The sequence below is a fragment of the Dipodomys merriami genome, unplaced genomic scaffold, assembly GCF_024711535.1.
Source record: "Dipodomys merriami isolate MVZ:Mamm:240054 unplaced genomic scaffold, mDipMer1.0.p SCAF_57, whole genome shotgun sequence".
Classification (NCBI taxonomy): domain Eukaryota; kingdom Metazoa; phylum Chordata; class Mammalia; order Rodentia; family Heteromyidae; genus Dipodomys; species Dipodomys merriami.
In genome coordinates this window covers 4,915,159-4,926,077 of record NW_027206146.1, presented here as the reverse complement: position 1 = coordinate 4,926,077, position 10,919 = coordinate 4,915,159, and the positions used below count along the sequence as shown (strand labels likewise).

General features: G+C 57.8%; 1 protein-coding gene across 4 annotated transcripts; it reads left to right on the top strand.

The window, feature by feature from the left end:
- The first annotated feature begins 2,025 nt into the window (after positions 1-2,025).
- Positions 2,026-10,706, top strand: Prmt1 (protein arginine methyltransferase 1). 4 transcript variants are annotated; one of them, XM_070000951.1, is made up of 11 exons: positions 2,026-2,100; positions 4,180-4,233; positions 4,816-4,917; positions 5,983-6,138; positions 6,261-6,324; positions 7,017-7,159; positions 7,574-7,661; positions 7,743-7,858; positions 8,435-8,585; positions 8,874-8,995; positions 10,472-10,706. In XM_070000951.1, the coding sequence occupies exons 1-11, from the start codon at positions 2,065-2,067 to the stop codon at positions 10,553-10,555; spliced, it is 1,116 nt and encodes a 371-aa protein (XP_069857052.1). In that variant the 5' UTR covers positions 2,026-2,064; the 3' UTR covers positions 10,556-10,706. The 4 variants fall into 4 exon arrangements, with proteins under 4 accessions (XP_069857052.1, XP_069857053.1, XP_069857055.1 ...); XM_070000952.1 differs by lacking the exon at positions 4,180-4,233; XM_070000954.1 differs by lacking the exons at positions 2,026-2,100; positions 4,180-4,233 and adding an exon at positions 4,468-4,566.
- The last annotated feature ends 213 nt before the right edge of the window (positions 10,707-10,919 follow it).

The window sequence follows — 10,919 nt, the reverse complement described above, 5'->3', positions numbered from 1 at the left end:
TGCCCGGGCTGGCTTTGAACCGCGATCCTCAGATCTCAGCCTCCTGAGTAGCTAGGATTACAGGCTTGAGCCACCAGCGCCTGGCACTTTTTTTTTTTTGTCAGTTGCTGGGCTTTAACTCAGGACCTGGGCATCATCCCTGAGCCTCTTTTTGCTCAAAGTTAGCGCTCTACCACTTGAGCCACAGAGCCACTTCCAGTTTCTGAGTGGTTAACTGAAGATAGTGTCTTGCAGGGACTTTTCTGCCTGGGCTGGCTTTGAACGGTGATCCTCAGATCTCAGCCTCCTGAGTGGTTAGAATTACGGGCGTGAGCCACCCACTTTCAAACCCTAGAGACTCATACCCAATTAATCAGCAAAAGGAAAAAAAAAAAAAAGTGAAGGCTTGGCTCAAGTACTAGAGAAGCTGGGCACACACACACACACACATTAAAACAGCCAAGCACTGGGGGCTCACACCTGTAATCCCAGCTACTCAAGAGGCTGAGATCTGAGGACCACAGTTCAAAGCCAGGCCGGGCAGGAAGGTCCATGAGACTCATCTCCAATTAACCACCAGAAAACTATAGAGACTGGAGGCCGAGGAGTCTGGGGGACCTACTAAGGAACAGAAGAGAGGTGGCGCTTGGGACTGACAGGCGGTGGGAGAGACCCTGTGGCCCAGCTGGTGGCTAGGAGGGGCTGTTCTTATTTGGGGACCCGGAAAGGGGATCGTCCCTGGGAGAAGTGACAGTGGAGGGCCAGGCAGAGAGCTAATAAGAAGTCACATAGGCTGGTGGCCCGTGGCTCAGGCCTCTAACCCTAGCAACTTAGGATGCCAAGATCTGAAAACTGCAGTTGGAAGCCAGCCGAGGGCAGAAAAGTCCCCGCGAGACTAACCTCCAACAAACTACCCAAAAAAGCCCCAACTGGCGCTGTGGCCCAAGTGGTAGAGCGCCAGCCATAAGCACAAAGAGGCTCAGGGACAGCACCCAGGCCCTGAGTTCAAGCCCCAGGACCAGCAAAAACAAAAACAAATAAAGCCACATTGGGAAATCTTCAAGTCTACTGGGAAAGCAGGTTAGGCCCCGACCCAGGGCTCGCTGGGGGAACGGAGAGGACCCCACGTTTCCACCGAGGACAGCATTGGGGAAGGGCCAGGCTAGCGCTCAGCTTCCCGAGGGAGGCGGCACGTGAGCTGCAGCCGTCTGACTGTGGGGATTGAACAGACAAAGGGAGGTGGGCGTTCCCGGACGGGGGCGGTGCCTGGGAGAGGCCACGGCGCACCGCGGGGGAGGGGGGAGACGGGGCTTAAACACTTGGACGGTTGGATTCAGGGCTGGAAGCTAAATACATTTCCGTCTTATTCCTCATCCTGGCTTATTTCAGGACCCCAGAGAATCCCGTCCTTTCTCTCTTCCACTCAGCGTTTGAGTTTATTCCCCATTAGATAAATAGACACTGGCGCCCTTGTTCCTCCCGGACACCCCCCTCGGTCTGGAAGAATCCACCGAATAGACGATGAGTGACAACCATCTCAAGCCAATCGCTGGTTCCTTTGCCCTCTCCGTGCTCCAATGGCCCTTAGTCTTCTTAAGGCAAGTGGTTTAGGGAGGGCTGGCCAAAGGCTTCTATACGTCATCTTCTGTAAACCAATAGCAGCGACTCGGAGGCGGGTCGCTTTGATGATGGATAGCTCTGTTTCAAGAGATTCACTGAGCGCGAAGCCCGTCGGGAAGCTTTAAGGCGGAGCTGACGGGGAAAGAGGCGGGAACCTCTGGATGCTTTTGCCCAATCAGAAGATGCGCTTCCCAAGATAGGCAGGCAGTTGTTCCCATCCCAGTCGACGAGAGGGGGCGGGGCTCTGTTGGTCAGGATGGGCGCTCCCTGACGTTTGATGGGCGTCCAAATCATCCAATTGCTACAGGACATTTTCAATCCGGCTGCTTCTATTGCCAATGAGAACTTCTGGCGGGGTTGTGGTGGGCGGGCCGTGGACCCTCCGGTATAAGGCGGTCCCGTGGGGGGGAGTGAAGAGAAAGGGGGGGGTCTCAGCCGCCGGAGGAGGAGTAGGTTCGGGTGAAGATGGCGGCAGCCGAGGCCGCGAACTGCATCATGGAGGTGAGCGCCTGGAGTGCCATAGGGGCGCGGGGCCGGCCTGGGCCGCAGGTTTTATGCCTCGGCGGTGGAGGGGGGGTGGTCTCCGAGTGGGTAAACTGGGGCTGAAAGCCCCCTAGCCGTACCGATGTTTCGCCGCATGCTCTGGATCCGTGGATACCATTTGAGAGGGGGTCCCTGGCGATTCGCGGCCCTGGGCACCGGGGCGAGCCGAGGGTCCTGCCCCCTCCCACGTGGAGGAGGTCTGGGGGCGCTTCCGGCCGGGCCCCCACGTGGCCGCGGCGCGGTGGGTGGGGAGGGGGTGTGCCGATCTCCGTGGCCCGGCGGGCTCCACGTGCGGGACAAAGGCCCCGCCCCCGATCGGGGGAGGGGCGCCGGGGCGGGAGGAGGCTCCGACCCTCCCTCTTCGACCCCCCCCACCCGTGTTCTCCCGGGGGGAGAATCGGGACGCACTCCGTGGGCAGGATTTACCTGGTGCCACACGACGTCGGGGGTCTCGTGGGAGGGGCACTGCTTCTGGGCCCTCTCAAACCCTCCGCTTCCTGGGTCTGGGGGCGTCTGCTGGGGCGCGGGTTCGGGTTTCAGGCACTCTTTGAGTTTGGGATGGGAAGGAAATGAAGATGTGGTCGGCCCTCCTCGCGTCCCTTTCTGGAGTCTGGTTTCTTCCCCACCCGAAGCTTTAGGAGCTGGGGTGGGGTGGGGGGCTCGCCTGCCCCCCGGTGACCTCCCTTTGGGTAGTGGGGTACAATCTCGACAAATGAGATCCATGCCAGTAAGGCGCCGCACACCCCCTTGTGGCCACTTCTGGGGGTGTAGGAGGGGCATCTTTTTCATGGGGCGTGGCTGGAAGCCCACCTCCCCGTCGGAGCCCACTCCAGTGGGCAGAGCGGCCCACTTGGTTAAATAATAAGCCCTGGAGCCCTTTCTCTCCCCCAGCATCTGCGAGGGTGGGGACCTGATCCGGTCGCCCCTTTCCTGGAGGGCTTCTGGTGCGCAGCCGCGTGGGGGAGGTTCCACTCTTGAGCTGCAAACTCTCTTGGGGGCGTCTGGTGGAATCCGAGGTGTTGGAGAAATAGGTCCCCGTGGGACATCCCCGCGCCTGCCACCCTAGTTCCGGGCTGCATCTCAGTGATCTGGGGGAATTGGAGGGGTTTGGTGTCCAGCGGGTCAATATGACCTGTAGTTTGACCCGGTGAAAGCAAGGTGGGGACGGTGGAAAAGATACAGCCCCGTCCTTGCAAGTCTGGAGGGCGGGGGGAGGTCAGTCGTCCCTCTTGGGGGTCACTGCATTGAGTCTCCCCTCCCCTCCATCCATTCCCCTTGGTTCTCCTGAACCAGGGGCTGAGGCTTCTGGACCTAGGATGGTGGTTTGGGTGGGAGTGTGGGGCTCTGGTTCCCTCCGCCCTGCACTCCAGGGTCCTTCTGGATCCTCATTGCTCAGAAGCTTCAGGGACTGGCCAGATTGTCTCTCCATGACATGACCCTCCTAGGAGGGGGGGAAGGCAGGAGATGGTGCTAGCGGGTTGGTTGTGATTTCTGAAGTCAAAGCAAGAGCTGGGGATGGGGTGTCTGCTGGGGGGGGTGCCACACCTCCTTTCTGAAATCCTCTCAGTGGGGGAGAGGTGACAGATGCTTTGTGCAAGTTCCCCGCCTGCCCCCTTTCTCCAGCTATTCGTGGCACCCCTAGGGCAGGGGTGTGTGTGTCAGGGAAGTGTCATCTAATCTGAGGGGATTAGGTGGCGAGGGGGGAGTGACAGCTGGCTGTGCCCTTGTGCCCCGTGGGGTGCCAGCTCCTCTGGCCTGGGTGGGGGAGGTGTGTGGGGTCAGCTCCCTGGCCAGGGAAGTGTACCGCGTGGGTGGGCCACCATCTCTCCAGCCACAGCTGGGACAGGAGATCCTTTGACTTTTCCCCCACCTCTTCCATCCCCTCCTTAAAACAGAGCCCCTCCTCAATGCCTGCCCCCTCTGTCTGCCACGGCTCCCCACCAAGGAAAGCCACTGTCCCCCAGAGCCGGGTCTCCTGGGCCGGCCCTCCCAGCTGCTCCCATTAGCTAATCCTTTCTCCCTGTTACTCTCTCCTAGAATTTTGTAGCCACCTTGGCTAATGGGATGAGCCTCCAGCCGCCTCTTGAAGAAGTAAATATCCTTTTGTGAGACCCCCCCCTCCCCTCCCCACCTCCACTTAGCTCACCACACACCATGCCCCTCCAGTACTCTAACCATGATCCCTCTCGCTTCAAGCCGGTTTACTCTATGGCCCTACCAACACTCAGTGCAAAATCCCCCTCCCCCCCAGGTTCCTGGCCCCTGCTGGCCTCTCTCCCCCTCCCCCCCCAGACTGTGGCTACTTCCTTAACTCCATCTCCAGCCCTCCTTTCCCCTTCCCTGTGTCTGCCCCAGCTCTGCCTTCCCCTCCCCTCCCCAGCTGTGGGCTGAGCTAGAGACGGGGGCAGAGAGACTGGAGAGATGGTAGGCGTGGCTGAGGTATCGGTGCTCCCCCTGGACGGTGCTCTGGGGTGGGTCTCGGAAGTGGAGAATGGGGTTGTTAGACTTGGGGCGGGAGGAAACATGGCGATCGGGGACGGAGGATGGTTCTGCTCTGACTTTGGCGGGTGGTTTCTGCTGCTCTTGAGGGTGAGGCAGGACCCTCGAAGGCTTCAGATTTGGCCCGGGGGAGCCCACCCAGGTCTGACCCGGTCCGCCTCCGCCCCCTGCCAGGTGTCCTGTGGCCAGGCGGAAAGCAGCGAGAAGCCCAACGCAGAGGACATGACGTCCAAAGACTACTACTTTGATTCCTATGCCCACTTCGGCATCCACGAGGTGAGTGGGCTGTGGACACCCGGGCCTGATGGGTCTTGAGGGGCGTCCGCTGCGGGAGGGGCGGACGTTAACCCTCCACGCACGCGCACTGCCGCCCCTGGCAGCCCGCAGCCCCTCTACTGCGCCTGCGAGCCCGGCACCTCGGGTCCCTGGCCCTGCGTTGCCTTGGAGACCGAGGTTGGCCTGGTACTCTCACGCAGGCCGCTCTCCCTGGCCGGCCTGGCTGAGGCGCGTGCGCAGCAGAGACTTAGCCCGAGGTCAGGGCCGGCCGGTGTCTGCTGCCCTCTAGTGGCCGGCGGCGGGATCGCGCTCCAACTGCTCAAGCCCTAGGGAGCAGCTTTTCCAATCTTCCTTGGAGAACTAGGTCCCCTTCTGCATTCTAGGGAATGCAGTGTACAGTTTAGGCAACGGGTTACACAGGGCTATTACCACGCTTTCTTTTTTATTTATTGACTTTTTAATCTTCAAATGGCCATTACTATTTAACATGTCAGGGCATCTTGGTGAGCACCGCCCCTTCTCCCATTCTTAGGCTTTTGAATATATTTATTTATTTATTTTGAAAATTTGAGGCAAAGCCATGCACCAGTGGCTCATGGCCGTCATCCTAGCTACTCAGGAGGCTGAGATCTGAGGATCACAGTTCAAGTCAGCCCAGACAGGAAAGTCCGTGAGACTCCTATCTCTAATAAACCACCAGAAAGAGCCAGAAGTGGCGCTGTGGCTCAAGTGGTAGAGCGCTAGCCTAGAGCTGAGGGACAGCGCCCAGACCTAGAATTCAAGCCCCACAACCGACAAATATATATATATATATATATATTTTTTTTTTTTTTGAGGCAGTCTCATTGTGTAGCCCAAACTGGCCTTGAGGTCATAATGCTCCTGAGTGCAGGGATTATAGGTATGTGCCACCATACTGGGCTGCCTCGGGGCTTTGAAAGCCTAGGATAAAGGTCTAATGTGAGAGTTTGATAGAGCCCGACCCACCATGCAGCTGTTGGAGGCCAAACACCCCGTTTTCCAGCTGGGGACTGGAGCCCCTCATTCCCAGTGTCCCTCTTCTAGGAGATGCTGAAGGACGAGGTTCGCACCCTCACCTACCGCAACTCCATGTTTCACAACCGGCACCTGTTCAAAGACAAGGTGGTGCTAGATGTGGGCTCGGGCACGGGGATCCTCTGCATGTTCGCCGCCAAGGCTGGGGCACGGAAGGTCATCGGGGTGAGTCACTGGGGGCTGGAGGTGTGGGGAGAGGATCAGCGGGACCTGGCGACTGGGTGGAGGAGGCTGGGGCCCAGTATGGACCCAGGGACCCTCACACTCGCTTCTTCCTGGGCTCCCAGATCGAATGTTCCAGTATCTCTGATTACGCCGTGAAGATCGTCAAAGCCAACAAGTTAGACCACGGTGAGCCTAGCAGGATAATATGTTGCTGGGGTGGGGTGGGGTGCTCCCCTGCACTGAGTTTTATCCACGTTCCTGTCTGTGGGAGCTTAAGCTGCTTCAGCAACTCCCTCCCAAGGCAGGTGCTCCACCTATAAGGGCAGGTGCTCCACCACTTGAGCCAGCTCCACCCTTTGACCTTGATTATTTCTCCAATGGGGTCTGAAGCAAACGTCCAGGTTGGCTTGGACCTCCATCTGCCTGTTTATACTCATCACATAGCTAGGGTGACAGGCATGTATATCAAATCCAGGAGCCAGCAGATAATTATTTATTTATTATTTTTTGTGGGCCAAGGCTGGGGTTGAACTCAGCATGGAGCATGCCACGCCCCAACTCCTTCGGTCCCCATGATGAGGTCTGATCCTCACCTGATGGCCAGGCCTTAAAAAACCGCTGCTGCTTCAGAAATGTCTAGGATGGCCAAGTACAGTGATACACACCTGTAATCCCGGCACTGGGAAGGCAGGAGGATCTCCAGTTGAAGGCTGGCCTGGGTGACCAGGAATGGAAAAGAGTTGAATATGTCCCAAAGCCACCCTGTCCCCATCTCTTCCACCCCATGCATGGGTCCCAGGCTGTGGATGCAGGGTGGCGAGCAGGCGTGTCTGTCCATGCCTGACCCCGGTGCCCCGCGCCTGCGCTGTTCCCTTCAGTGGTGACCATCATCAAAGGCAAGGTGGAGGAGGTGGAACTGCCCGTAGAGAAGGTGGATATCATCATTAGCGAGTGGATGGGCTACTGCCTCTTCTATGAATCCATGCTCAACACTGTGCTGTACGCCCGAGACAAGTGGCTGGTGAGGATGTGGGGGACCCAGGAGGGGTCTCCAGACTGGGGACTTGGTGCCAGAGCCCTGACTCCATTCATGAGGGGAAGGCCAGCAGCCAAGCCAGGGGAACAGGGTCCGCTGAGCTAGACCTGGATGGAAGGATGGGTGACAGGAAGAGGAAACAATGTGGACCAACTAAGTTCTGATACAATGTAGGCAGTGGAGACAAGTAGGCCCCCTGGCTCTGATACAGTATAGAGACAAGGCAGACAGCGCTCAGGGTAGATTACAGACTTGCACCAGAGCTGGGACGAGCATCTTGGTGGTCAGAACCAGTGCTAAGGCCCTGGGGTAGGAATGAAGAGGCCCAGGGCAGGGAAGGGCAGTGGGGAGGGCCTTGTTGCCAAGGTGACCCTCATACCTCACCCAACCTCTCTGCAGGCGCCTGATGGTCTCATCTTCCCAGACCGGGCCACCCTGTACGTGACGGCCATTGAGGACCGGCAGTACAAAGACTACAAAATCCACTGTGAGTGCAGGGCTGCTGGGGGCGGGGTGCAGGGGGGCAGGGGGGCGGAGGGCTGGGCTCACCCACCCCGCCTTCCCCTAGGGTGGGAGAACGTGTATGGCTTTGACATGTCCTGCATCAAAGATGTGGCCATCAAGGAGCCCCTCGTAGACGTCGTGGACCCTAAGCAGCTGGTCACCAATGCCTGCCTCATAAAGGTAACAGCATGGCGGACCGACCTCGGGGCCGGCAGCAAAGAAGGGTCCTCTGGCAGCCAGCCTAAGAATACCAGAGCCACAGGGTTTTAGGGAGGGTTTGACTTAATCTGGTAGTTGCTACCTGAGGATAAAACGGGGCTGGGAGAAGAGTATGGAGGGGGTATGCCTGTAATCCCATCACTGGGGAAAGGAGGAAGGGTAAGGGTTAAGGAAAGCACCCCTGCTAGGCTCCAGTGGCTCATGCCTGTAATCCCAGCTTCTCTGGCACAGTTTATACTCAGGCTGGGCAGGAAAGTCCAGGAGATTCTTATCCCCAAGTAAACACCAGAAACCCAGAAATGGAGCTGTGGTTCAAATAGTAGAGCACCAGCCTTGAGTGGAAAAGCTCAGGGATGGCACACCAGGCTGTGGCAAGGAAGGGCTATCACACTGGATGCTGGAAGGAAGGGGAGGGGGAATGGCACAGGCACCGCCCCCTTGGCAGCTAGATAAAGGCAAAGCCTGGCAGGGACCAGGGAAGGGGCGGAGCCAGCATCGGGCTCTGAGCATCCGGGGCCCTGCCCTGCCCTCCCACAGGAGGTGGACATCTACACGGTCAAGGTGGAAGACCTCACCTTCACCTCACCTTTCTGCCTGCAAGTGAAACGCAACGACTACGTGCATGCACTGGTGGCCTACTTCAACATTGAGTTCACCCGCTGCCACAAGAGGACCGGCTTCTCCACCAGTGAGGGCCGCTGCGGGCAGCGGGCACTCCCGGGGCTGAGATTTAGACAGGGGCACCTGTGACCCATGTCCCAGCCCATGCACCTAGAGCACGAGGCTGCTCCTGGGTCCTCGGTGCACCGTGCCTCAGTTTCCTCACCCACAGACACATAGCCAGCGATCCCTGGGTCCCAAGCCTGATTCACAGACAGGGAACACAGCCTGCTGTTGGGGGTGGGTATGCGGCAGAGGCCACAGCTCTCGGGTGGGCACGGGTGGCAGGCAGGCATCTGACCTGCTTGGTCCCCAGGCCCCGAGTCCCCGTACACGCACTGGAAGCAGACAGTCTTTTACATGGAGGATTACCTGACCGTGAAGACAGGCGAGGAGATCTTCGGCACCATCGGAATGCGGCCCAACGCCAAGAACAACGTGAGGCTGGGGGAGCAGGGCTTGGGAGGGCGGAGCCCAGGAGCCCCAGCCCTGGTCAGACCCAAGTCAGGACACCCCATTGCCAGCAAGGGAGATGGGACTTGAAAAAAAAAAAAAAAAGCAAGCTGCGTCCTGGTGGCTCATGCCTGTAATCCTAACTACTCAGGAGGCTGAGATCTGAGGATCGTGGTTCAAAGCCAGCCCAGGCAGGAAAGTCTATGAAAGTCCTTATCTCGATAAATCACTAGAAAACCAGAAGTGGTGCTGTGGCTCATGTGGCAGAGCACTCGTGTTGAGCTGATATGAGGTACAGCACCCAGACCCAGAGTTCAAGCCCCATCACCAACCAAAAAACAAAACAAAAAAAAACCACGTAGCTAGCCGGTACCTTTGGCTCACACCTGTCATAGTTACTCAGGAGGCTGAGGTCTGAGGATCACAATTGAAAGCCAGCCTGGGGAAGGAAAGTCCATGAGACTTTATCTCCAATAAATCACCAGAAAACCAGAAGTGGCACTGTTTCTCAAGTGATAGAGCGCTTGCCTTGTGCTGAGGAGCTCAGGGACAGCGCCCAGGCCCAGAGTTCAAACCCCACGACAAAGAAAAACAAAGGCAAAGCGGGGGGGGGGGGGGGGAGACAAAGGCAAGAGGTGAAAGTTACCACAACTTTCATGTAGCTGGAGCAATGGTCCTGTGACAGGTGTCCAGCTTGCCACCCCCAGCTCAAGTGGCTGAGCTCGGAGATGCTTTTTGTTCTGGTTTTTCCCTTTTCCTCCTGAGCACCTGCTTGTGTGCATTGCCCTCTGCTGGGACTCCTTGCAGGGGAGCGGAGGAGGCTGTCACTGGGAGGCCCACTGAGGCCAGGAGATGCTGATACAACAGGACAGAGATCAGGAGCCACAGCTGAGGGGAGTGGCCTGGGCTGGACACCATCAGGTGACCCAGCACAGAGCAAGGTGTCCTTGAGCCAGTTAGGGCCACCCTGCCGGGCAGGGCAACTCCAGTACCCACTGTAGTACAGGCCTTGCTCCATCATGGAGAGGGGGCCCTCTAGACATGGATGTCTTTGACAGCCCATTTTCTTTCTGAAAAAGGAAGGTCAAAAGATTGAGGCCAAAGCTGGATGCTAGTGGCTCATGCCTGTTATCCTAGCTCCTCAGGAGGCTCAGATCTGAGGATCCCAGTTCGAAGCCAGACCTGGCAAGAAAGTTGATGAGACTTCTTATTGCCAGGGAAGTCAGAGCTGTGGCTTAGAGTGCCAGCCTTGAGGGAAAAAGCTGAGGACCCGCACTCAGGCCTCAAGTTCAAGCCCCAAGACTGGCACAAAAAAAAAGTTTGAGGTCAGCTTGTGATGTATAGTACGAATGTGAAAAGAAATGGCAGGACGAGATCTGCTGCAGATGGGGAAGATCTAGCCCTAGCCCTTTGGGCTCTCTGCACCGTCCTTTTTCATTTCACACTGCCTTTTCCCCACAGCGCGACCTGGACTTCACCATCGACCTGGATTTCAAGGGCCAGCTGTGTGAGCTGTCCTGCTCCACGGACTACCGGATGCGCTGAGCCGGAACCCACCTGCCCACCTTCTCCACCGCCCTGCCCACTAGGGACCCCACGGGGGTCCAGGGGCGTCCACGGGGGGAGAGGGGGCACCCTAGGTGGTGTCCCCTTTTCCTCTCCCTCCCACAGAAGGGGGATCTTAGGGGCCTGGGATGGGGGGATGGGGAGGGCACATCGTGACTGTGTTTTTTCATAACTTATGTTTTTATATGGTTGCATTTACGCCAATAAATCCTCAGCTGTGGCCCAGCATGGCTTCCTGGGTACAACGAGGGCTAGGGTTCTCTCTGCACACACTAAGGTGCAGCTGGGTGGTGGGGAGGGGGAGATAAAGCTGTAATGAGGCCCCACGCACTTAGTGATGCTA

Bases quoted from the DNA above. Each gene is read 5' to 3' on its own strand.
- Prmt1 (XM_070000951.1), top strand. From the start codon at position 2,065: ATGGCGGCAGCCGAGGCCGCGAACTGCATCATGGAG. The intron at 2,101-4,179 runs GTGAGCGCCTGG...ACTCTCTCCTAG, and splicing joins CCGCGAACTGCATCATGGAG to AATTTTGTAGCCACCTTGGC. The intron at 7,859-8,434 runs GTAACAGCATGG...GCCCTCCCACAG, and splicing joins CCAATGCCTGCCTCATAAAG to GAGGTGGACATCTACACGGT.